Source organism: Bidens hawaiensis, unplaced genomic scaffold, assembly GCF_021521415.1.
Source record: "Bidens hawaiensis isolate Kalapana, Puna unplaced genomic scaffold, B.hawaiensis_p1.1 tig00019690_1, whole genome shotgun sequence".
Taxonomy (NCBI): domain Eukaryota; kingdom Viridiplantae; phylum Streptophyta; class Magnoliopsida; order Asterales; family Asteraceae; genus Bidens; species Bidens hawaiensis.
The window spans coordinates 395,746-423,225 of record NW_027492992.1 but is presented as its reverse complement, the minus strand read 5'-3'; the positions used below and the strand labels follow the sequence as shown (position 1 = coordinate 423,225).

General features: G+C 34.5%; 2 protein-coding genes and 1 pseudogene across 3 annotated transcripts; 2 read left to right on the top strand and 1 right to left on the bottom strand.

The window, feature by feature from the left end:
* Window positions 1–8,117: 8,117 nt before the first annotated feature.
* On the top strand, window positions 8,118–10,703 carry LOC143559058 (protein BRICK 1 pseudogene; annotated as a pseudogene). The gene is made up of 3 exons (XR_013139860.1): window positions 8,118–8,127; window positions 9,970–10,089; window positions 10,446–10,703. The product of XR_013139860.1 is annotated as a protein BRICK 1 pseudogene (transcript).
* Window positions 10,704–10,758: 55 nt separating this feature from the next.
* On the bottom strand, window positions 10,759–16,069 carry LOC143559054 (nodulation receptor kinase-like). Its single transcript, XM_077047759.1, has 15 exons — window positions 15,455–16,069; window positions 14,713–15,229; window positions 14,168–14,640; window positions 13,953–14,103; window positions 13,805–13,876; window positions 13,665–13,733; window positions 13,502–13,573; window positions 13,340–13,414; window positions 12,576–12,757; window positions 12,273–12,502; window positions 12,064–12,190; window positions 11,784–11,852; window positions 11,486–11,675; window positions 11,268–11,400; window positions 10,759–11,202 (listed from the first exon to the last, which is right to left on the bottom strand). The coding sequence occupies exons 1-15, from the start codon at window positions 15,552–15,554 to the stop codon at window positions 10,858–10,860; spliced, it is 2,805 nt and encodes a 934-aa protein (XP_076903874.1). The 5' UTR covers window positions 15,555–16,069; the 3' UTR covers window positions 10,759–10,857.
* Window positions 16,070–22,688: 6,619 nt separating this feature from the next.
* LOC143559053 (glycine-rich domain-containing protein 1-like) lies at window positions 22,689–27,330 on the top strand. The gene is made up of 8 exons (XM_077047758.1): window positions 22,689–22,902; window positions 22,991–23,108; window positions 23,198–23,452; window positions 23,538–23,993; window positions 25,159–25,676; window positions 26,528–26,711; window positions 26,801–26,956; window positions 27,043–27,330. Exons 1-8 carry the CDS (start codon window positions 22,745–22,747, stop codon window positions 27,121–27,123), a joined length of 1,926 nt encoding a protein of 641 aa, XP_076903873.1. The 5' UTR covers window positions 22,689–22,744; the 3' UTR covers window positions 27,124–27,330.
* Window positions 27,331–27,480: the final 150 nt, after the last annotated feature.

Here is a 27,480-nt window from a genome sequence, read left to right as displayed (position 1 = left end):
AACTGTTGGGTCGCACTCCTAGGCCTAAGATGGGGTGTGATATGCAGCAGATCAGTTTGGCTTTGGTTCGTGTTTTAGCTCATTTTTTACTCGTCTATCCTTAAGTTTCTATCCGAATCGTGTTATAGTTCAAAAATTACAATAATTCTAGAACGTTCCTAAGCATATGCTATCATTAATCTAGGAATCTTAGCGTAAAATTTAAGTTATTGATCGAGATTTAGTGTTTATCCTACTTAAGTTTGAGTTTTAAACAAGTTAGATGATTTATTGATAAACATGATGCTATAATTCGATTCCTATATAAACAAGGTCCCTTATCATTCATTCTCTGCTCCTCAATCATCGATTCTCCATCTCGTTCACGAATTTAAGTATTATCAAGTGTGTTCTTCGTCGACTGACTATCAAAAGTCACCGTTCTTCATCTTCTTGGTTTTTCCTAGTCTAATCCGAATCAAGGGTAAGTTTATACATCAAAGTTGTTCTAATGTATCATAAGATCAAAAGCTCTCATTCATTTATAAAGGATTGATGTAACATCCTACTTTTGGTTATAATAATAAAATAAATTTCGTCTATTTTATAGTGGGTCGTCATCGGTTTAGATAAATAGAATATGAGTGGGGCTAGTGTTGGGTTAAATGGATATGGGTTATGGACTTGGGCTATGAAAGAAAGAAGGGAAGACCATGGGCTTAAGCCCATGATCCCATAATTATATAAGCCATTAATCACCCATTTAATTCATTTTACACACATTCCATACACCTCCCAAAACACACACTTGAACTCTCTCTCTAGTCTCTCTCTCTAGCCGAAAGATAGAAGAAGAACCAATTCCAACCTAAGGTAATGATACTATGATATTGTATGAGCTTAGACCGTTAGATATAGTCACGAAACTACGAACCGAAACCGTTAAACCGTTTAAGTCACGAGATCCGGGTGGATTCGGGTATAAACCGAACCTAAGATGAGCTTAGGGATCACCCTAGCTCAGATCTGGATCGAACAAGGCGAAAAACGGTGAAAAACGAGTCAAAACTCGTTTTTCCGGCGAAACCGCGTTTTTCCGGCGCCGGCGCCGGAAAAGGTGTACGAGGTAAGGATGTCAGGGAATGTTCCCTGACATTCTGACCTAACCCTAGTTCGTTAGCGGGTGTAACGAATTAGCAGGTAATTCGTGTGTTGATTCGTTAAGGGAGGAGTAACGAACTAAGCCTCATTCGTCAAGTGATTCGTTAAAGGAAAATCTAACAAACTAGACTTAGTTCGTGTTCAATTCGTTAAGGGAAAAGATAATGAATCACCCTTGATTCGTTATAGCCAGTTCGTTAAAAGAGATAACGAATTAGATGGACTAATTCGTTATATGGACTGGTTCGCTATGGACTGATTCGTTAAGAAGTCCAGTTCGTTAAAGGGGTCAATTCGCTATGAGAACCAATTCGTTATGATAACCCAATTCGTTAGGGATAAGTAACGAACTAGAAGTTTACCAAAATGACAGAATGGTCCCTGAACTTAGAAAAAGAATGATTTAATTACAAAGAAGCACTTGAACTTTCAAGTTAGCCAATTAATTAATGATTCAAAATTCTAATGAAAAATGTGATAAGACAGTTAATAGAAATAAAATTTTTCCAAGCTGACCTGGCAGCTCGACCCCAGCCAGGGGCTCTGCCCCTTGGACCCTGCTAGGGGCTGCCGCTCCTTGACCCCGCTGCCAGGGGCGCTGCCCCGGACCCCCTCGTTCGTTGAGGGTTATAATTAGACTAGAAACACGATATGGATAGTGATAGTAATTAATATGCGTAATTGTTATACAGTTAGTCGTGCACAGCTAAAGAGGAGAATAACCGTAAACGGTGAACGCAACCGCATTGAGGTGAGTTTCTAGCCCCACTTCCTTGTTATGTTTTCGGGGCTGTGTGCATACTCGATGTGATAGTTAATACACTTACCTTAGGTGGTAAGTGTATGCCTTGTATGATTTATGTATGATGATTGATTGACGGTGCGTGAACAATCTTCGGATATTGCATGTGCCGTCAAGTGGTAGTTAAAAGTACGATTGATATGTATGATGTATGAATGATGTATGCATGAATATATATGATGTATGAATAATGTATGTACGATATGCTGATGGTACGTGAACGCTCTTCAGAGATTGCACGTATTGTCAAGGAAAGTATGTAAATGACAGGTATGTTATAGTAGTACGAATGTAGGGAACCGACCCTAATAGTGAATGGAACCGACCCTTATAGTATCGATGAATGTAGGGAACCGACCCTAATAATATCGGCGAATGTAGGGAACCGACCCTCATAATATCGGCGAAGTTAATAGAGTGAAATGCTCTTAAAACATATATGTACGAATGGAAGTATTAGATAAGTATGAAAGAAAAGACGAAAATACGAATGTATGTACGCATGTAAGTAAATATGATGGTGTGTACCTTCGAGTGCATATGTCAGTATGTGGATGTATTGTATGTCGTCTGATTAACTAGAACTCACTCAGCGTAGCTGACTTTTAGTATGCACGCAGGTGAGTAGAATGAGGCAACTTGCTTGAGGGGAAGCACATGGCATGGATTTGAAGACACTGACATCTCAATGAAGTGTTATGTTATGATGTATTAAAAGACAATGTTTTATGTTTAAATAATTTGAATGCCCATTAAGACAAGAAATGATGGTTATGTAATATTATGGTTTGAATGTTTTAATATTCCGCGAATTTTTTTATTAACTCTGATATTATGAACTGTGTTTATGAGTAAATCCAATGTTAAAGTGAGGCACCGGTAACGGGGTCTTACAATTGATGGATTACCATGTCCAATTTAATCAAATTTGCTTTAGGGTTTATGTTAGGGTAAAATTGGGAATTTTACAATTAACGTATCTTCTGGTCAAAAATAGCTTTCGGTCCAGAAGAGTTTTATGTTTATTTGCATGTTTTAGTTGTGACGGACCATAACCCGAACTCGTTTTCACTTTTCGGATTCTAACCCGCATCAGTTCGCTTAAAACTTGTTTTCATCATAACTCATAAATCGTAAATGATTTTAATACGATTCTAGTTGAATTATTCTGGGTTAAATGCTATTTTCATATATTAAAATTTATAGGTTGTTTCGTGGTGGATCAGTCAGCTCACTTATTTTATTTGCTTATTTTCTTTCGCTCGCCAACTTTCTAATGTGAGTAATTCACACCCCTTTTTCATCTTTTATTTTTTGGGGTAACATGCGTGCCATACACATCAAATTTTATTATTTACATCTATATCTCATCAACCACAATTTGATATTATGTGTTTATGGATTTATTGCTCATAGATGATATGCTATATGGTTATTTGTTTATTTTTATTGTTGGTGGTTGGGCCACCTCATCCTCATCTAGTATGCATGCATTATCCCGGTAAGTTGGCTTTGTGCTAGACTGAAAGGGTCCACATCTATTTTATTTGGTAATTGTTATATATCATTACTGTTGTAATTATTCATATTCGCATACGAATTGTTTGTTTTACAATATAATAATAAATCGAAACTTGTGTAGTGATCACTCAACTTATTGTTGTTCAAACTCTATTTTTACGCATGTTACATTTTTGCTAGTTGAAGATTTAGAAGTTCAAGAAGACATTTAGTTGGACTAGGTTGTTGAAGAAATAAGCAATTTTGTTGTGTTATGGATTTTGGTTATATGAATTAAATAATTAGTTATTGTCACGTTAATATCAATAGTGTCTTACGAGCTATTGTGCGATCAGTTACGTCCCTACATATTATGTCGTAGGTTTGGTGTGGCATGGTCTGTTTTTTTTAATAATCTTAAAGTTTTAAAGTTTAATCTTTTTTTTCTTATTGAACATTATTTGATGACAATTGATGGAACTAAAACAAACAACTGATGGAATTAAAACATTAAGGGTATGTTTGGCAAAACTAGCTGGCAGTTGTAGCCTTTTAGAAATATTTAGGTGTTTAACAGAGTAGATAGATCTTTTAATAAAATGTATAAAATAACCAAAATAGACATAACTGTTGTCTAAATCTATTGCTTTACACTTTGGATCCTCAACACACCAGTCATTGACAATCCCAAATAGGCTTTGACTCGAATGAACTTTAAAAAGCTGTTGTTGAAGAAATTAACTTTGAGGCTCGTATAATCTAATAACTAAGAAAAATCTATTTTTTTTAAATATTCAAGATATGCTTAAATCATCTTAACTCAGAATTTTCTGGGGATTTTCTGCTTTGGGCCAACTCATAAGGCTAAGGGGTATATACCCCTCAACACTATTTCTCTCATTCATCACGTCAGCTTTTCCCCCAATTATTCAACATCGCCTCTCAAAACCCTTCAACATAGGGTGTACACCATATGCCTCATTCTTCATCATTCTCCATTGTCAATTTTTTTTATTTTAATACAATTTATATATATAATATTAAAGATTAATAAATAAACTAAAACTTAACCATTGGAAATAAGATTATGATGTAAACTAAATTATAAAAAAAATAACTATTAAAAATTTAAAATATAGAGTCTTCATTATTGAAAGCAGGCAGTAGAGACCATATATGTTCGACCAAGTCCGAACGTAGCGCACCACGTGTTATACTCTCTTTGTGTTTCGTCAACCGGTTGGTATTGGACGTTGTCTTCATCCTCATTGCAGTCGTAAACCTCACCTCCCTAATCTTTGATAATCATGTTATGCAAAATACATATTGAATACATCATCCGTCTAACTTTTTTTTACCGCGCATGCTCGTGTCGGGTTAGCCACTATGTGCCACTTTTTTTTATAACACCAAAAAATCTTTCAATATCCTTTCTTGCTGCCTCTTGAGCGTCCTTAGATTTCTTTAGTTTATCATCTTGTGGCCACATGAAGGATTTCACAAACATGGACCACGACGGATATATCCCGTCACCAAGATAATAGCAGTGCTTGTATTCGCTTCTTGAAACTTGAAATACTTGAACCTGACATCTTACATTCTATGATATTGTAGTAAAACCCGGACTGATAGAGGACCGTTAAATTATTATTTGTACCAGCAACACCAAATAACGCATGCCAAATCCATAAATCTTGCGAAGCGACTGCTTGTAAAGATATAGTCGGGTATGCATGATCACCTCACATGTACTGACCGCACCAAGCATTAGGGCAGTTTGCCTACTCACAATGCATACAATTAATACTACCAAGCATTCCGGGAAATCCATGATTTGTTGCCATTCATAAAATTATTGAATGTCGCTCCAAGTAGGGCTACATCAATATTTCTTGCTATGTAAATTAATAATATTTTTGGTAAATTATAAACACTATTGCGTACCGTTCTATGAAACATTTGAAGATACTCGTCCAAAGCATCATGAACCGTGTCGTATGCCGGATCGCCGCAATGCGCTTTTGTAGAGGACTAAAACCTCTTCTCCCTCTCACATCTGGACGTAACTCAAACCACATATTTGTTCTAACTATATCGTCGACTATTCTTAGAAATAGGCATTTACATATTTACTTATTCGAAAACACCTCCTAAAATCTCCGCTTGTTAAAGTTGCGTTTTCGGCAAATTAGTCGTCTACCAAATGGTCGTGTGCACTTTTACGATCTCGATTCAACCGAGCATTTGTGTTAGCGGAGGCGATGTTTGTTCGTCACCAAATAAAACATGTTCAATCGTAAACTCTATTGCGTGAAGCCAAATAAAACATGTTCATTTTGAATTTTTTTTTTTTGTTTTGGTTAAATATGTTAATGGTTTTAGAATGGTTGCAATGGGTTTGTTTTTGGTTGAAATGTGTATGTATTTATAATTAAAAAAATTAACCTTTCTTTTTAAATACTAACGTTGGATAACAATCAAAAAAGGGAGAACGAAAAAGGGGTGAGGTGAGTGAGCATAAAAGAAGAGGGGGGGGGGGGGGGGGGGGGGGGCGGGTCAACCTTCCTAACTCACCTCACGCGTGAAGGAAAATGAGTTATACCTAAGGGCGGATTTATATTGGTACTACGGGAGTCGACCGAAGGGGTATGCTCAGATAACATATAAAGAAGAAAAGGATGAAGAAGACATAATTTTAAAGTCATAAAATGTGGTGGGCCTTTTTATTAACATTCTTTCACTGCCCGTTAGACCATCCGTAGTCATCGAGTTATGGCGGCGTTTTGGTTGATAACGTCGGGGGCACACCCCCCCCCCCCCCCCCCCCCGTGTTTTGGGTTGTTTTTTTCGGGCGTTTTAGACATAACGCTTGGAAAGGGGGGATAATTAAAAAAAAACATTATTTTAAACCCATACGGTCATATGACTGTTACTATATATATATATATATTATTTTCTATATATTAAACCAATTCATCCTCAATCAAAACTCATCAAATTTATAAAATATCTCTTTTAACTTTATATTTCTTCACACAAACTTCACTATAAATGGATCCTCCATCTACATATAATCGGTTTTTCAGGCCCGACCAACAAGCCGAAGACGCGGGGGAGGAAGAGGCGGTTACGAGTGCGATTGTGCTCGCAACATCTTATATGAGTTCCGTTACGAGTGCGATTAGCTCTCCACCCCCCACCCCCGTTTCAAAAAGAGCATATATCGAGCGAGATCGTACCGAAGGCATCAACCGGTTGGTGGCGGATTACTTCTGCGACTCGCCGAGATACAAGAACCCGAAGACCTTTAGGCGTCATTTTCGGATGTCTAAAAATTTATTTATGCGTATCACCAATGATTAGGAGCGTGAGCTTGATTACTTTAAGCAAAAGTCGGACGGTTGAGGGATGCTATGATTCATGGCTATTCAGAAGGTTACGTCAATCGTACGCGTGCTCGCCTACGGAAACACGGCCGACATCAACTACGAGTATTTAAAGATGGCCGATAAAAAAAACTCAGGACACCTTGGAGTATTTTTGTTATGGTACGTTTTGTTTTTTTTTAAATAATTATATCACTTGTTAACTTTAATCAATTATTTTATAAAAGTTGTGTAAAATATAGGAATATTGAAACTATATGGCCCACATTATCTGAAAGAGCCCAACTGGAACGATCTACAACGTCTTTACGAGGCACATACAAGGGTGCATGGTTTCCCCGACATGATAGGGAGTGTAGATTGCATGCATTGGGAATAGGTTAATTGTCCGACTGCATGGCGAGGTCAATACACGAGGTGACCAAAAGGGACCAACAGTCAGCCTTCAAGCGATTGCTTCATACGACCTTTGTATTTGGTCGGCATTCTTTGGTGTTCCCGGTTCCAACAATGACATAACCGTCTTAGAGCAGTCTCCGGTGATGGAGAGTTACATATCCGGGACCGTTCCCGTCGATTCGTTTTGGGCTAATGGTAACTTCTACCATCATGGGTACTATCTGGGTGATGTAATATATCCAGAGTATGCGATAATCATTAAAACATTCAGAGACCCGATGGATGAAAAAAACAGTATTTTAAGAAAGTGCAAGAGTCTGCGAGAAAGGATATCGAGATGTGTTTTGGTGTTCTTCAACAACGATGGCATTTTGTTAAAAATCATTGTCGTCTATGGTCTTTAGAAAGAATGAAATGTGCTATGTATACGTGTATCATAATGCATAACATGATCATCGAGGACGAGGGAAGAGCAATATGTCCAACTTTCATACCGGACCTGGATCCACCACGAACTCCAGCAAGCATGGAGCAAAGACTCGAAAACTCGGATTTCGGGCGGTCAAAAAAGATACATAACGCTCTAAAGGGATATTTGGTCGAACATCTTTGGATGAATCGACGTTTTCCTGGTGAAAATGAGAATCAAAACGAGGGCAATAATGAAGACGATGATGAAGACGACGACGGCGATGAAGACGAAGAGGGCGAAGACGAGGAGGACGACGAGGGCGAAGACAATGAAGACGACAACGACGACGAGTAGTTTTTTTATTTTAATGTAATATTTATTTTATAAAATATTATTGTTATTTGATTATTTTTTTAATAAAAATTTAAAAAAAAAAAACAAAAAAGTGTACAAGTGACTGGACGTCACGTGGCGCATAATGCCTGGGGGTAAGACTTTATGACTAGACCATGTTTTTGTAAAAACCATAACTCTGACTGACGCCACGTGACGCATAATATTTTGAAGTAAAGCATTATGACTACATATGATTTTAACTTACCAAATTTAATGGCATGTGAAAAGTCTACAAATTTACATTAAATATGAGTCGATATGATGTTTACCAATATCACTCGACCCAATATTTAGTACATTATTTATTTGTTTTTTAATAAGCTTTTAGTTTTTTTTAATGTATGACTAATATTTTTATTGTATAGAGATATTTTTCATAAATATTTTTTAAAAAGACTAAAATACTATCAAATCCTATGACAATAAATAAAGTATTCCCTCCGTCTCATTTTAAATGTTCATTTTTTTATTTTTGGTTGTCCCAATTTAAATGTCATTTCTATACATATAAATTCAATTTCCAATTGTGCTCTTACTATTAAATGTCAACTTTTAGCCAAGAAAGAAAAATGAATTTTTAGCCATAATAACTTAAAAGACATTATTATCATTTTACAGCTTATAAAATAAAATGATCAAACATTTCTAATTTGTGTGTTTTGGGTCCAATGACATTTAAAATGGGACGGAGGGAGTAATACACATAGTAAATCAATTGTTTATTGATAAAGACTTTCTTACGAACTACGAACGTCAACGAGTTGATATTATAGTTAGATTTCATAAAATAAAAAACCGTAGAAAACTTTAGCTCTATTTTATTATAAGTATGCATTTTAATTAAGCTTAAGTTACCTTTTTAGGTTATATGATAATTTGTTCGGTTTTTTTTATATGACCCGACTTGATTTGACCCGATCAGAATGGCCACACCGGACCAAAATTTTTTTTATCGATTTGACCCAACCCAAACTGCCGAACCGGATTAGAAAAAAGTTTATATACCAACCCTAAAAGTTTTGACCCATGCAAAAAAAATTTCTGAATCCGTCACTAAGTATACCCCGAGCCTTAAGTCTTTCCACTCTTTCTGACCCTTTATCCAACAATAGTCAAACTAGATGATGCTGTCAAAACCATTTTTTTGAGTACTTGAACGAACTTCTTACAAAACTAAAAACTTGAAAAAGTGAAGATGGTTTATCAATTATCACTACCACATTTGGAACATACACTTTGTTTTTCCATTGGATTAAAGATTCGGGTGTTTATTACATTCCCAAAAAAAACATTGACGTGAGTCGGTAACTTATAGATTATGTGGAGAATACGAAGAAACGAGTGATCATCTCTTCACATCTTGTTATTTTGCCACATTAGTTTGGCAATTTGTTAGGTATTAGTGTCACATTCCTCTATCTATGCCTTTTTGATGCGCGACTTGTTTCGTTATTATGAAACTACTAATTTGGGGACTCAAAAAAACAAGGTTCTATACGGGATCATTCTGAGAGCGTGTTGGTGTATTTGGAAGACCAGAAACGATGTCATCTTCTCAAATAAGACTGCTTGTTTCGCCAAAACTGTGGAGAACATTAAATCGAAGGGATTTCTTTGGATAAAAAATCGTTCGTCTTTTAAAAATTTGCTGATGAAATATTGGTATAATTTTATGCTGTAATCTTGTTTTCTTTTGTTCGGTTTCTAGCTTTCTGCTAGTTGTATTAATGAAATTTGCCGTTAAAAAAAAAAAAAAATTCTTACAACATAAATTTACCCCTCTATAACCACCAGCAAAACCACCATCATGTTTGCTTCATAATCCGTTGCTTAAACCACACAACTCACCTTCACAAGAAATCATTTATCATCATCATCAACACCGATTCATCCGCATAAGAAGACTTAAATCCAGAAATCAGATCGATGAGCAGGTGGAATAGCAAATGCAGTAAACGTAGGCATCGCAGTACAAGCTGACTGGGAGAATCGAGAGTTCATTTCTCACATCTCTCTTAACGTTCGCCAACTCTTTGACTTCCTCGTTCAATTCGGTAACTCCATCTCCATGTTTAATGCTTCCTGTTACTTCATTTGACCTCGTAATATACTTGCGATTGTAATTTACACGACGAATTTGCATAGACGATTGTAATGCGGTTTATATCTCTACACGTTTAGTTGCAATAGGATGAATTAAATACAAACGTTCTTCGAGTTTTGTATGAATTGGTGTACATTAAGCAAAGGTTAGTACAAGGATTGCGAAAATAAGTAGATCTGACACTTTGAATTTACAACTTATCTTAATCGTCATCATTTGATGTGGTTAGGGCACATCTTGTAGGTATGCTAGAACTTTAAGTTGAATTGCTTTAGTGTATTTACGAAAGATAATTTTGTCTTTCAGAGGCTACAACAAAGAGCAAATTGGCGTCTATGAATGAGAAACTTGATACACTAGAGCGTCGTCTAGAGTTGATTGAAGTACAAGTTAGTACCGCTACCGCCAATCCGAATTTATTCAAGACTTGATTCTGCTATATGTTGACATTGTTAACAAAAGAAAGAAAACTAAGGCCTGTAATAAACACCGTTTGCCTGCTTTGCATATATTTATATATGTAGCTCATATGTGCATCTTGTTATTGGAAGAATTTTCTTCTCTGTGTTTTCATATCACTTTATGTCTTGATGAAGATTTGAGTTACAGCATATTGACATGATAATATAAATATATTCCAAAATATGCCCTCATATTAACCGAAAACTAAACATATTTACTTGATATCATACATCATGTGCTACATTTAGACACAAATTCATCTTGGTTGGGGATGAGCGGGTTGTGAAAGAAGAGATGATGGTTCTGATGGGGTCGGGGTAGGTAAAGTAGGTAAAATTACTATCGGTCTGTCAATGGAAAACCGATTAGATCCACCAAAGCTATCCATTGATTTCATGTATTCAGATGCATTATTTTCAATAATCAATGCATCTTCTAGCTCACGAACGATGTCTATCATAGATGGCCTATAAGCTGAAAATGGCTCAATACATGCTAATGCTACTTCCACAACTCTCCACATAGCTTCCGTGTGATATCCTCCTTTTATACTAGGATCTACTATTTCCTCTATTCGTGAATTCCTTATATAAGGTTTTGCCTACATAATATATAGAAGTTATAATCTTTTTACTGTTATGTAATTTATGTTATACTGAAGCATACCCATTCAATCAAGCTCCACTTGTTTCGCGGTTGGTGTATATTAAGAGGTTCCCGACCAGTGATAATTTCAAGCAATACAACTCCATAGCTAAAGACATCACTCTTGGCAGACAAATGTTGGGTTGAATAATATCTGAAAATCAAAAGACATAGATTGTTACTGTCCGAAATATGATGAATATATATGGGAAGTGAAAAGGTTATACTTAATTACTTACTCTGGATCCAAATATCCAGCTGTCCCCCTTACTTCTAGGGAAGCATTACTATCACCTTCTTGAGGTGCATATTTTGAAAAACCAAAATCTGCCACCTTGGGGCACATGCTATCATCTAGGAGTATGTTACTTGATTTCACATCTCTGTGTATGACAGAACGTCCCGAGTATGTATGAAGATAGCTTAAACCTGGAGGATGAAACTCAGTATTAGTGTTATGTACAGATAAACAGCATAATATTAATTAATAATATTAATATAGTCGATATATATATGTGATATAACAGAGTAACTTACCTCGAGCAGATCCTAAAGCTATTGAAAGTCTGGTTGGCCAGTCTAGAGCTTTTCGTTTAGATGCTTCACCTTTTTAAAACACAATTAAACCGTTAAGAATAATATTCCTTTTGTCCCACTTTTATGTCCACAAACACAAAAGATTAATCCTAAGATAGGTGTGTTTAAGTCAGTTTCAAGTTAACAGAATGTCATTTTTACCCTTGCATTTAAAACACTCGGGCCATATTAAACTTTATGTTGACAATTGTTAATTAGGGGCAAAGCAGTAAAGACATACCATAAAGCCGATCTTGTAGGGACCCATTAGACATAAACGGATAAACAAGAATTTGTTGATCATTTTCAGAGCAAAAACCAAGAAGTGGCACCAAGTTTTCATGCCGAATAGCTGATAAAAGTGTCAACTGTAGACAAGAGTGTCAATATCTATATTTATTTATCACTATATCAATATTTGACTATACTAATTAAAAATTACTATTTCACCTCATTGTTAAATTCACGAGTTCCCTGTGTTGAAGTTGCTGACCGGACTTTTACAGCTACATCTTGACCATCGGGTAGGGTCCCACGGTAAACCGATCCAAACCCTCCTTCACCTATTAATGTTTTATAATCATGTATTGCACTTTCTATCTGCTCAAGAGTAAAATTTTGTATGTTTATCTCCTTTAAACTTATATCATCCTTGCTGCTCGGCATTGCATAAATTGCATCTGCATTATATGTTTGTGACACGAACATGAATAGAAAATCTTGAAAGAAAAGATTAAACATTATTATACTCACTCTTGGTCATTATATTTCTTTTTCTTTCTGATTTCTTGTTGACCATTCTCCTTTTCTTATAAATGCAGATTAGGAACACCAGTATTATAGTAAGTATAAAGCCAGCACCTGCAATTGCTGCTTTCAAAACACCGCGTGCTCGATTTGATGACTTAGATTTCTCTTCCCTGCATATTCCGTTGCTAAAACCAGAACAGTTATATGTTTTGTATAACTTTCTTAGCATTTTTTTAGGTCTGTAAACGAACTGAACATTCAGTAAACCGTTTGGTGGAATATTCGTTTGTTCAATAAATGAAGGAACATGAATAGAAGTTTTTGTTCATTTAGTTAAACGAACGAATATGAACACATGTCTCGTTCGTTTATAAAAATTGTTTATATTCGTTCGCTTGCGTTCGTTACTTTACATTTATTTATGTTTGTTTGTTAATATATTCATTTGAACTTTTTAGGCGCATTCCAATTTAGTCTACTTTTAATAACTTTTTAGGGGCCAATACATTGTTGTTTGCATTTTCTTTTAATTGTTTTTATCTCAGTTATGATCGATCATCTATGTTCAGTTATGTTCGTTCGTTTACGTTCGTTAACCATTCGTTTATACTTTATACTATTAACGAGCAAACATAAATCAACATAAGCACACTCATTTTCTTAATGATTGGACATTAACAAGAAAACCCATTTCGTTTAGTTGTTCATGTTCGTTAGATTCATTTACTATCCCAATTTTTATAAAATTAAAGATTTGAAGTTCTTACTCTGTATCAAGAAGCCTGGATGAATTTTGACTTGTGGGAAGCTCTTCATTAAGATCTTTATTGCAGCCATAGTATCTATAAATACCAACACTTATATTAGTTGTTTTTATTTTTAGTATTTGTTAACATTTTAATTTTTATGGAACTGATTAGAGAACTCACAGCTGTGTCAAGTTTGGAAGGGCGGTAAGCGAGTGTAGGATCCTTCCAGTGAAATTATTGTTTCGAAGGTCCCTAAAATATTATTACCAATAATTAGTTTCTTCTGTTAGAAACAGATTAATAATATTTAACCACTAAACATTGATTTTGAAAGGAAGCATACATTGAAGTGAGAATCGAGGAAGACGGGAATACGGGAATGCTGTTGGTGAAACGGTTATTGCTTGCGTTCCTGTAGTTGACAACCAAAAGGTAAGCAATTAATAATGTTTTGAATTTTGAAAATTTGATTGTTAGTCTTACAGTTCCATAAGATGAGTCAGCATAGTGATGCCCTGTGCAAGTGGTCCTTTAAATTTCCCATCTGATAAATCCCTGCAAAATATATATATAACATATTGTTCATCTTTTATCCATGCTAATATGACATCTTATAATCTTAAAAACTTACAGCTTAGTTATAACTGTTTTTCCATTCGATTGGTTACACGTCACCCCATGCCAGCTGTACGGGAGACACGGGTCACCTGTCCAACTTTCCAATACTTCATTATCTTCATTCTCCACCAATAGCTCGTTTTTTATGATCGAAATCACATCCACTGCACGAAATTAAATAATTTATGTTAGTACATAGAGTAGGCACGAGTTAAGTACTTAAATTACCATCTTGTTGGTCAGTAGCTTGAAGCAACGGGCGAACTTGCAAAATTTCATACGCATTACAAATTGGGCCCCACTGAGAACCTTTAGCTTTCATTATCGTCAAATTAAGAAATTGACTTGCTGTGAAGTTTATAGAAGCAGCCTTGTAGTTTGAACCACCAAATAATATATCAATATTCCCCCTTTGTTTATCATTGATATAAATATCAAACACTCGTTGCCCGGTTTGCACAGATTCATCAAGTTCTAGAAAATATAGATTAAGAATATAGTCGTTGTATTCCGAGTGGAAATTGTGCCAAAATTCTAAACGATCCGAATGTGTTCGAGCTGTTTGTAGCACTGTAATAGGCGGCAATGCTTTTGTGTCATTTGGACCAATGATATTGCTGTTTTGTAGTGACGTGGAATTGTCATTTTGGTTCATATCGGATTCAGGTTTCCAGATTCGATCATACGAGTCTTGTGGATACCTGAAATTGCATATGTTAAGATTAGTACAATTTACAACCTTTTTTTTCATGAGTAAAGATTTGGAAAAATACCTGATTTCTCCTTTTGTGTTCCCAACATCAACTCTATGCACAACTTTGAGAACTGTTGAAGGATCTTTATAATCCGAATCCAACGGTCTTAATTCGATCTTGGAAACATAAGGATTACCTTGTTTTGGTAATAAACAAAAATTGATATAGTCATTAGTAGCTATAACAATCCCTTCAATTTCGGTTTCATCTGTTGAGTTTACTCGGCCTATTGGTGTAATACCGATTAAAACATCAAAAAATGTTCCTGTTGGTGATGTGTTAATATCTTTATAAGGGAATGTTCCCCTAATCAGATAATTTTGACCCTTTTTTGTTGGTAACTCATAACACCATTTTGTACCATAATTTGAGTTGAAGAATCGAGTATGATCATTTGTTGTACCGTTTTGTAACGGTCTCACTATGTCTTGACATTGTCTGTTGTCAGAGAACCATTTATCATCTGGGATCCATTTTATATTGTTGTTTGGATCTGTGAATTTTGAATCGGCGCAACATTGTATACTTACAAAATCTGCATCAATATGATAGTTTATGTTAAATAGCACTTAAAATAGCAAAATTGAAGATAACCTGCCTTATATAATATCTTTAAAGCTTTGATCAAGATTATTAGTTTTGACAAAATATCCTTATTAGCAAGATCAATATTATCATTTATGAAATATTACAATTATTATCCTGAAAATTTTTATATTTCTTTAGTATGAAATTAATATTTTGAGATAAATAAACATACCCTCTTGTGAACAAGTTGATTGGATGGATATGAAGATGCAGAGAACAATACAACATGAAACCAATCTTGAATTCTTGTAATTCAGTTCTTCCATTATCATCTGTTATTATCAATTTAAGTTTCCCCATCTGATGATCAAATTCATAACTTAACTTGTGTCTCAAAATTATCACAAACTGTTGACTGATATTCTACTTCAAATTTGTGAGAAACCTTTTTGACTTGGTCAATAAAGGATGAATCTTTGATGACAAAATAGCATGAAATAATAGTGTTCTTGGAAGGGAGAAGGTATTGGTACAATAGGGGTTTGACTTTAAGATTTGAAGTATTACATATGCCTTAGTACCTTACATGGAAGATGAGAGGGAAATTGCATGGTTTAGAATAATATAACATTAAGTTCTCAATCAGTTTGCTTGATTTTCCAGTTATTATTATTAATTTAGTTGGGATTTGTTAGTTTTAGTGAGGAAGGTGGGCACTGTTTATGTTAAACTAATGTTTAATGATTTAATTAACTGGGGTAAGGTTTAGACGTATTAGTTTTTCGTCTTGGTGGATCTTCCGTCTCTCCTCTTGTCTGCTACATTAGAATCCAACAAAGTTAAACGTTGTTTATTCAAGAAAAGACTCATCGATTGCGACCTTCAACCACCAATCATTTCTCCTACTAGACGCCCACAGCCACCAGTTGCTATATATTATTTAGGATTTTTGCATACGCGGGACCTACAAAATTGACCCTGTGACGAGTTCAAATGTTTGATGTGTCAATTTCGCACGCGACAAGAAAATCGAGTAGATATATGGAAGGTGATGAGTTTCCAGGTAAGGCAAGACTGTCTATTGAGTATTTCATTAACTGGATCATATGTTTTTGTAATAGTGGCTAACAAAATAAAATTTTGGAGTGAGATGTCTATATGGATATAAAGTTAAGAGACTATTAGTTTGTTTCTCACTTATATGCTGTATCCTCTCAAGAATATGCTGCATATAAATTATTTTTTGGTGACCAATTTTACAGAAAGATTCTTCTAGAGTTGCATACAATCATAACTAGCCAAGTAAAATGAATAATTAATTAAATACATATAGAAGGAAAGGTTTAAACAAGAATCAAAAACTCTTGTAAACCATAAGTTCTATCAATGAAAAAGTTGCATGAAAATATATTTAGCAGCAGTTGATTTTTATTTAAGCTCTTCAATTAATGAAAATGATTCTGTTGAATATATTTTTTCTATAATAAATGATAAAAATGACAGCTCTTATGGCAATCAAAGAATTGCTAAAAGAAAGTATGAGTACACGCTCAAGTACACGAGTGCATGGAAACCATCAGGATGGCGCATCGAAGGAGATTATGCAAGAAAAACTATGACAAATACAACCGAGGACCGATGAAACATTGGGTACCACGCATTTCTTCTTGAAATTTCATCATCGCAAAATGAATAACAAAGAAGCTATAAGAAAATCATTGGGAACAAGATATATCAAAAGCTTACGAAAAAGTGAATCTTGTTATCATTCAAAAGTCAAGATAAGTTGTCTTTATGTCTTGTAGAACTTTGTTATGTGAACTATACAAAGAAATAGGTATTGATGCTTATACTTGAAAAGCTATAAAGGTTTCTAGCAATACTATATTCCTCGAATAGTGTTAAACATAAATTGTGCTACAACTTTGTTATGTGAAGTGTGAACTGTGCAAAACATGAACAAATGTCACTGACAAATCGTATCACATTTGCTAAAAACGACTCCTTTCAGAAGAGGTGTGGTAATTTCCGCGGTCGAACCATGCATTAACTGTATAACATCTACAACTTAAGCCCTTCAAATATCTCAAAGTCCCTTATTTAAAAATCCTAATTCTTTTCCTCCAATATGGTTTCTAGTCAATCCTCTCCATTAATCAAACGTAGCAACATTGGACTTTAACATCTTATCATGGTCTACACCTCTGTAAATTTATCTATTATTCTTGATTACACACTTGTCTTGGCTTTGTAATTCAAATCTTTCCACTCACTTAATGCATTTCATTAAACTTGAGTTCATGTGCGATTATAACCTGCGTTCAAGTGTGATGAGAGATCTTATGGAATGGTTGATAATTTCGATATATGAACCTCACATGGAACTAAACTGTGTCAAAAATAAGAAATATAGAAATTTAGTGGGAGATGGATTTGGAGCAAACGAGTTGAACTGATATAGTGATATCTTAATGTAAGACTTAGACAGTGTGTAACGTGGCATTATAGGGGTAGATAAAACCTCTACACCATCCCCAAGGCATTATAGAAGCGTGAAGGGGCATGAACATTTTACAATAATGTCATATATGGTTTGAAGTGGTAATGATTGAAAAGACATCATTCATTATGCATGTTTTTGGCTAAAAAAATAATAATATAGAAAATGCCTTAAGATACATTAAGACCCCTCGTTGTGGGCATGGAAGGAGTCTGTCAAATTGAGGTGGCTCGACTTTAAAGCCCGGCACACCGCGGGGCAGGACTATTAAATTTGGTAGCTTGTTAACGGGCGGCAATGGTGAGAAAGGTGGGGCTAGCAATGATGACAACGATTACTTGACCACTTGAGATTAAAATATAAAAATAATAAATTTCAAAATTATTTATATTTAGAGAAACCTGTTCAAAAGGGAACTTAAAAAATGTAGACGAAGAATAGTGTTATTTGAATTTTAGTTTTAAGTAGTTTCATGTTTTTATTGGTTTTTATGTTTTTTATTTTAGTTTAAGTAGTGTTACGTTTTTATTTATTTTTTATTGTATTGTTAAATTTTTATAAAATAAAAAATATAATTTAAGCTAAGATGGTAACAGAAAATTTAAACCACAACAGGGTTTTAAGGAAATTGAACTTAAAACCCTACTATTTACATGATAGTGACAAATGTTTTAAATTGATCTTTAAAGCTCATTTACAGAATTACAGCAACCAGCCTAATCATTAAACATGGCCTTATGTATATCAACATTTCAAGTTACACCTTCAAATCAACAACAATATATTTATTTTTCATCAATCATATATGATATAGTTTACATAAAATAGCAACATACTTAAATTCAAAATTTTTAGACAAAATTACAAATATTATACTTTATGTTTGTACCAAATTTCATTGTTTGTCCTCCATCTATAAAATTGATATGGTTTGTGCTTTACGCTTCTAAATGCTACGTTATATGCCATTTGGCCTTAATCAAGTTAGTTTTTTTCGTTAAGTCAGGTCATGTGTCGTGCACATGAGGGCAAATAGTTATTCTACCCATTTATTTAAAAAGCAAACTGTCACACCCCAAACTTAGGGCCTAGACGTGTGACCAATTGTTGGTACATGTTTTGTAAATATATCAGAGTTGCGGAAGTCATTTAATATAAAATATTCATTTATAAAATGTTGGATTAAAATATCATTTTTATGTTTGCAAAGCATGTTTGAGAAAATAAGTTCTTTTCAGGGGAAGTCTTAAATATAATATTATTATAATTGAAAACTCGGGGTTAAATACCCGTTTGATATTTCAATTACCTTTCTTTAGAAAACATAATTATTTATAATACTTTAATATAAAAATTCTGAGTCATCAAATACCATCTAATGACTAATTCTCCAATCTTCTATTCTGTCTTGCTTGTTTTGTTCTAACCTTTCTTGTTTTCCTGTAAAATGGGTTGAAAAATACGTCAGCACACAGCTAGTGAATGACGCTGACTCTTTATAAAAATCTTTTCAATACCTTTGTGAAACCAACAATAATACATTTGTGACTACTCATTATGCACCCAACCAAATTACCCTAAGTACATGTACAATTAATTATATACACAATAATTTCTCATAAAGCTTCCGGAGATATGTTGATGATTTGCATGGCCTTAGGGAAATGTCGAGTCACCATGTATGAATGGATCCAGACACATGTATACTCTTAATCAGAGTATCAGTTTCTTATTATTGTAACACAAAGTTTTAAGGATTCGTAAATCCTATGTAAACATTCTGACTCTAAAAGAGTTTGTAAAAGTTTAGGGCGTATTCAAATTTTCTGTTTATAATCATTTTCTGATACTGATTCCTGTTTTCTGATTTCTGTTTCTTGTTTTGTTACCTCGGACCTATAGTACGAGAATAACCTTTGTATAAATAACTAGATCATCGATCTAGCTTCATACCTTTAGTCTGTTTTGTATAGCTTTAACCTTGATAAAATCGTTTGTTTATATAAAACATTGGACCTTTAGTCTCTTTCTTTATTTACCAATATATGTTCGTTTCTTAACTATGATTTCTTGTATAAATATTATATTTCTTAATCATAAAGAAATACTATTTTGATTATACCTTTTGTACGTACATGCCTACGTTTCTTAATTAAGAAGAAACAACCTTTTAACTATAATATTTGTTTAAGAAAAGTTATTTTATGCTTAATTGTAATCAAGGTTCAGGCTATACCCCCTACTATGGTCTAAGCCATTTATAATAATAAAATAATAACGTAGACAGAACCCCTACCTCACACGGGTATTCGGAGTTAGATATTTATCACCTATCGGACAGTACTTCTACTCTCTATCGCGTATCGGGACTTAAATCGTCAGAACCTCGGAGCTTGGCACGTACAACGAGATTGGCACGCAAAACGATGTGCGCCGGTCGTCGTGACTTGTTGGCACGTAGTTTGAGAGAATGTCATGTTTTGGCACGGATTACGAGGTGACGAGTGTTGGGTCGGTGGCACCCAAAACGATGTAGAGAGAGTGGAAAGTGTGTGTGAGAAATGAGCTGGGTCCCTCCCTTTTTATAGCTGATTTCATACTCCATCGCAATAAGCGATGGAGTCTTCATGTGGCTGTCGCGTATCGCGAGGCCACCTTTTTTGTGAAGGTGCCACGTGGCCTGCACGTGGGGGACACGTGGTCTGTCACACTGCCACGTGTTGACACGTGGCTCGACACGTGTTTCGCGTTGCCGACATGGGATCGCGATACGCCATCCCTAGACTTACCTCCATCGGGTATCGCGATGAGGTACAATTTCCAGAATTTCCTTTTTAGTCCTTGCACTTTCAAATCTTGTCATTTTATGATCTCGTTTCCACTTTCCAAAAACAATAAGGCGGCTCTCAAGCAGCTCACGGCGATGCGAGCGTGCGAAGTGCGCCATCAAAGCGCCACATTGCGCCCAACGCCCTTCGCCGTCGCCATCGTCCTCGCCCGAGCCCGTGCGTGACGGGTGCTCCGCACCCTCCGCTAGGACCACTTGATGCATGCTAAGCATAAAAGAATATAACTGGAAACTTTGTCTAGAGCTTCCATTTCTTTATCACTTTCTATGTGGGATGGATTCCATATTCCTTATTTATACCCATGTGGAATCATTCCACTTTCTTGCATCTTTTTATGTGGGATGAGTTTTCTTTTTCTTATTTCCTTCATGTGGGAAGACTTACCTTATATATTTATTTCTTTATTTTTTTCTTATATTTCCTTATTTAAAATTTTCCTTTTACTTGTCTTTGAGATTATCATTGATCCTTTAATTTTATTAATTTGTCAAATTTAGACCAAAATTTTAGTAATGTTACACAAACGAGTTGAACTGATATCCTAATTTATTATTAAAATTTTTTAAGTCAAAATGTAAAACTTATACATATCAAAATAAAAAATATAGCTCTCCCTTCATGTATATAGATAATATGTTTTTTTTTACCAGTTAAATGTTACACTCTAATGACTGAATCATTTTATTATATTACCCAAAAACAAAAATGACATAAACAAGTAGTATGTTCAAATTAGCGATGAGATCGGGTTCGTACCAGTACCGACCGGTCCCTATCCTGAAAATCCTGGTCCCGAAAATTGCGAATTCTTGGTTACGGTACCGGTACCAAAATATTCGGTTCGGTACCGGTACGGGACCGAGACGGTACCGGGATTGAAGGTAAAAATTCGGGAAATACCGGTCCTGGTCACCGGTACCGAAACTCAAAAAATTGGTACCGATTTCGGTACCGATTTTGCTCATCCCTAGTTCAGATGATATATATTTTACATAAAATAGCAAGGTTGCAAAAGTCATTAGACGGACACTAGACGGCCGACTGGAGAGTTGGGTGTACTCAGACATGATAAATATAATAAAAATTATTTTTTGTATATTTTATATATCTTAAATGTCATAAATTTATCAATATTTATAACAAAATAGGTGAATGTCAATATAAAAAAGACAAATTCATTTTTGAATACTAAGTTATTCCACAAATTGCAAATATGTAACTAAAAAATGATATTCGTTTGTTAATATCATATAAAGACGAACATTGTATTATATTTTAAGTCAAAATTTGTCCAAGTTGACTGACTAAATATGATTATGGCTAAGTTGACCACCTTTAATCGATTCTTAGTAATTAGGCGGAGTTAAAAAAACTCTCCTCGACACCTACCCTTTAAGAAATAATCAGCCTTGTAGATTACTTTTACAACATTGTAAAATAGTAACATACTTATATTAAATTTTAGTTGAAAAACAAATACACGTTCCAAGTAATAACTTAATAAGACATTATATAAAATAAACTTGGTGTAAAATACTAAAATACATCATTATTATCAATTTCAACCCATTTTTTAATGCCATTTGGAAAAAAAAGGAATTTTGGTGTTGCGTGACCGTGTTTTGAGAAATAAGTTTCATAGAAATTTCCAACAAAATAAAAATAAAAATAAAAAAAAATGTTGGAAAGGTGTAAGGAACGACCGCCTCTGCTAAGTTTGATCAAACAAACAAACAAACAAACAATCATCCACCGTCAGGCACTCTTCAACGCTCATCTTCTCTTCTCACACCGACTGTTATTAATTAATTAACATCCCCTGGTAATTCTTACTTAATTTATTATTACAATTTTTACCTGCTTGCTTTCATCACTTTATTTTTGTTACTCAATTATTAATTACTAATTTTAATCGACTCATAGCTTAATTGAATTCTATTTATACACAAAATTAATATGTCACAAGTTAGGGCTCTTAATGGATTCATACAATTATCTCCAATTGTATTACAATAATTTTTGGATTCGTCTATACATATTGCAATGAGTAATTTGGGATCACAAACATTGATGCCTTATTAACAAGCTGAATAATATTTCATTACATTGTCGATATTAATTTTAAAATTAAAACTGGATTACAGTTTTCGACTTTTCGTAGGTGAGATTCAAAATGAATATGGAACAAGAGTCAGAGTGGAATGCAGCACAGAGTATTTCAATAACTGAAGATCTGTTGGCTGCTGCTAAACGTCAACTGCGGTTTCTTGAAGCCGTATATAGAAATCGTTGGCTTTATGAAGGCCAGGCCTTACAATGGGCAATCTATAGGTAAATCAACGAGTTATGCAGTTTTGATGTATAATTTATTTGATCTTCTTTTTAGGAAATGTTATAATATTGGTAAACTCAATTTCAGGTACAATGCGTGCTGGCTTCCGTTGCTTGCTAAACATGCGGAGTCTCGGATCACTGAAGGACCGTTAGTGGTTCCTCTTGATTGTGAATGGGTTTGGCATTGCCACAGACTTAATCCGGTATGATTCTTATTAACCGAAAATCTTTCGTATTCTTGACTATATGTTTTTGGAGACTAAAAACAATTTGTTCATGGTATCTTTGTCAGGTTAGATACAAATCCGATTGTGAAGAGTTTTATGAAAAGATTCTTGACAACCGTAACGTCGTGTCTTCCGTTCAAGGAATATCAAAAGGGGAAACTGAGGAAATATGGAACAAACTATACCCTAATGAGCCCTATGACTTTGACATGACACGTGCTTTAGCAACAAAGTTTTCTGAAGATATGTATAAAAATCAAAGCTTTTCAAAGTATGATTTCACTTTAGCTATTGAGAGACAAAGCCCGTTCTTTTATCAGGTAATCATGAGTCCTTAACATGCTTTATTTGTATTATACTATTATTTGGAGATTAATTTATACAATTTGTTTGTTAATGATTAAGGTATCCAGACCTCATGTGAAGAGTGATCTGTTTCTTGAAGCAGCCGTTGCAAGATACAAAGGCTTTTTGCATCTCATTAGGAGAAACAGGGAGCGATCCTTAAAACGGTTTTGTGTTCCAACTTATGATATTGATCTGATGTGGCATACTCACCAGTTACACCCTGCTTCCTACTGCAAAGACCTAACAGAATTAATTGGGAAGGTTCTAGAGCATGATGACACAGATCAAAACCGAGCAAAAGGTCAGAAACTGGACACAGGATTTTCTGAAACTACCAAACAGTGGGAGGAAACTTTTGGTTCAAGGTATTGGAGGGCAGGTGCAATGTATAGAGGCACCGCCCCGTCTCCTGTAACTACCACTCCTTGCATACCAGAGATTACCACTAGTAAATCTGATTCGGTTAGTGGGCTTGAGAGGTTCATTGATGGCTCTAAAATAAGTTACATTGAGGTAATTTATTTAATTTTCATTGAAAGATACAACATTTGTTAGATGTGGCAATATGGGCAGGTCTGGTTATGGGCCATATACAGATATGGTTGGGTTGGGGGGATTGACCTGCTAACATTTTGTTTTCATTTGAAATTATAACAAAAAAATTATTAAAAATACAGTTGGAAGGTATACTATTTATAACTAGAAGTAATGAAGGGCAGTATCAAAAAGTTTTAGAACTAATTACAATTGAGACTTAGAAGGTTCAAAAGTAACATTTATTGCAAATAATTATATGATTAGTTTGTTACTAGTAATCATACAGCCATACTTAATAATCTAGTTATCGTAACCGTTAATGTGTCAACATGACCTGATCCAAAATACCGCTAAGATCTGTGGTGCTTTATGTTGTAGCCTTTATGTTGGTTTTCTCTAAACAAACACAAAGTATTAACAAAAGGGTGAATCTGTTTGCACCAACGTTTTTGCCTATTCATATAAAGTGATGTGACTTTAGTTAATATACATTTTTGCTTTATTCTTTGGCTTATATTTTAATATACAATGATTCATAAAAGGACCAAATATGGTGATATGTTTATTGTTATCTACATTTCAGTGTTAACTTGATAAAAAAACCGAGCCGTGCCAAATATAAAAGTTTATCGTTTGGTATAAATGATACGGGTCTGGTTTTTTTTTAAACTTAACACTATAATTTATATAACAATAAGCATACCTCAAGAACATATTCGGTTTTACATAAAAATTTATATATTTAAAGTTATCAAACAAAAGTAAAAGTTACATAATAACTAAAGTCACATACCTTGGTGCAATAAGCATAAAAAACTTGGTGTAAATTGCAGGATCCTTAACAAAAAATCCCAAGTGGGCCAAATTTTGCTTATTTGGACCAAAATCGCCCCTTGTTTCTATTATGTTACTTTGAGGTACAAATTTTATTTGATGTGCTTTATGGTAGCTTCTATGCTATAATATATTTCTCTTTTCTGTTACTTCCATATTAGATGAACATTCTTTTCTTAGATGTTTAATTATAAAATTTCCTTTTTCTACTTGAGAAAACATTCAAGCTTTAAGCTTTTCTTCTCTGATCCACTCACACGTCTGTTGCTTATTACTAGAGTTGGCTTAAACTGTGTTAACTTTGCAGGTCCTTTTGGAGTTTGTAGAAATTAGGAACCTACCAGAGAATTATAAGGGAAAAGTCAATATCTTGTTTAGCAAGGACCAACCCGATGGAATATTCAATGTGAAAAGGAAACTCAACATCGAATCTGAGTCAGGCCAGAAACAGGTTGCCATATTTCAATGTCAACCTACCGGATATTTGGTATTTGAACTCGTGTCGCAGTCAACAAAGGTCAAAACTATTGGTTCTAGTTATATTTCTGTGGAAGAGTTTTTTGGCCCTATCCATCAACTCTCAGTGGAAAAATGGTTGGATTTGGCTCCTAGTTCAGATACTGTTACCTCTGAACCAATCAGACTGCGAGTTGCAGCTTCGTGTACCGTGCCAATTCCCGCACCACATGTGGTTCAGATGTTACAAACGTCCCGTCCTATAACAAAATCTTGCTTTTTACCACTTCCGAGTATGCTGCGGTTGACCAAGAGTTGGAGTTATATTATAGATGCAGCTGGCGATGAGATTATTAGACTTCGAATGAGGTATTTATTATGATTTTTTTAACTATAATGTTTGGCACAAACCTGTTTTTGTGAAAATCAACTTTAGGTTGGGTTAGGGGTGTGTGTGAAACCGAAAAAAACAGAACCCAAACAAAACCTCAGGATTTGATGTTATGTTTTTGTAAAAATCGAATTTTCGGTTCGGTTTTGGTTTTGTATGTAATTACAAACGAAAAACTGAACTAGATTTATGTGTTTTCATTAGTTATTTTTGGATACAGTAATTTATAAGAATTTAATAAATAGTGTTAAATTAAACCAAATATTTTAGCCCAAATGTATTATCATTAACTAAAAAAGAAAAAAGATTTAGGCCTAAATTCATTATTTTGGACCAATTTATTTTTCAGCTCAAAAGTTTGAAGTCCAAATGGTAAAATCGAAACTGGATGGTTTTGCAAAAACTTAAAAACCGGAATTTTGGTTTGAGCTCAAACCGATCCATGCAAGTCTCCAGGTTGGGTAATAGGTCAAAATGTTTGGGCTGACCAACTAACAAATTATTTATATAAATAAATGATGCGCTAGTTTGTGATAACAAAAACAAACCTACAGTTTTGATCTAAGTCTTTGTATAAAATGATTTAAGAGGCTTTTTCTACATGTTCAACCAATTTGACCCGTTCTCTTTTGTATTCGAGTAATCAAACTAGTTTGAGATAAAGCAAAACTCAAATCGACTCATTCATAAATTAATGTGCCAAAATCTAGGTTAGAAAGATACTATTAATATCTGTTTATACTGCTTTTCATTTAATGTTTTAATTTTTCGTGACACTGTTATATGGTTGAAGATACATGTAAAAAATCTAATGTAGTTCGGTTGACAGGGGGTTAAGAAGAGCAAAAAGTACAGACAATAACTCTAGTAAAGAGATACTAGGTTTCACAACAGCAGGAGAAACGGTTGTTGTGGGTCAACGTATAGGCCAAGAGTGGTCTTTACTGGATTCCTTGTGGTCCCTTAAGCCCGAGAACAAAGATTCCGTCTTCCTGCTCACGGGCCCACACATGGTGAGCATTGTTTGTATTAATCAATCATATCTAGTATCTACATTTACATATCGTACAACTATTTATGATTATTATTATTATGTTGCAAGGTTAAACTCATTACTGGTAGAAAGCTCGATTATGAACCAAAACACGTTCATAAGCAATCAGACGAACATGATTTCATGACAGCAGTCGAGTTCTCTGCTGAGCATCCATATGGGAAAGCAGTAGGACTGATTGATCTCAAATCTGGACTTTTAACGGTACGTTTCACCTTTTCAGTTTTTGATTTTTTTAAGATTTGTGGACTTGCTTATAATCATTACATGCTCTGTTTCTGTTTTCTCAGTTGCAAGAAGACTGGTTTGCATATGTTGGAATAGTTTCAGCTTTTATAGCATCAAAACATTTACACAAAGGAAGAATATAATGAGATTGGTTTTAAGTTTGTATAGTCATTTAACTTTTTCTTTGCATGTTGTTCATAGTTTTCTTTTTTCCAATAGACGCCTCACAAGTTCCATAGATTATACTTCTCAATACGATTTCTTTCAAATTCTAATAAACAGTGGTTTTTGAATATGTAAGCATTTGATGATTTGAAAATGTAAAGTTTGTGTGTTTGATGCAGAGTAAGTTTTTTTTATCTTTTTTTATGTATAAAGATGATAATGCATTAGTATTTTGTTTACAATTTTATTAGCAAAGAATATCATGATTCATGAGTTGATTTGTTATCTAAGAGACTTGGGAGTGTTTAATTCATGGTTGTAAAGATCCCAGCCTT

What these genes read in the sequence shown, in the direction of transcription:
- LOC143559053 (XM_077047758.1), top strand. Translation starts at nt 22,745, where the DNA reads ATGAATATGGAACAAGAGTCAGAGTGGAATGCAGCACAGAGTATTTCA. An exon ending in AAAGCCCGTTCTTTTATCAG is followed by an intron (nt 23,453 to 23,537) that starts GTAATCATGAGT and finishes TTAATGATTAAG; the next exon opens with GTATCCAGACCTCATGTGAA. An exon ending in ATTATTAGACTTCGAATGAG is followed by an intron (nt 25,677 to 26,527) that starts GTATTTATTATG and finishes TTCGGTTGACAG; the next exon opens with GGGGTTAAGAAGAGCAAAAA.
- LOC143559054 (XM_077047759.1), bottom strand. Translation starts at nt 15,554, where the DNA reads ATGATAATGGAAGAACTGAATTACAAGAATTCAAGATTGGTTTCATGT. An exon ending in TCCTCGATTCTCACTTCAAT is followed by an intron (nt 13,574 to 13,664) that starts GTATGCTTCCTT and finishes ATAATATTTTAG; the next exon opens with GGACCTTCGAAACAATAATT. An exon ending in GCTGGATATTTGGATCCAGA is followed by an intron (nt 11,401 to 11,485) that starts GTAAGTAATTAA and finishes TTTGATTTTCAG; the next exon opens with ATATTATTCAACCCAACATT.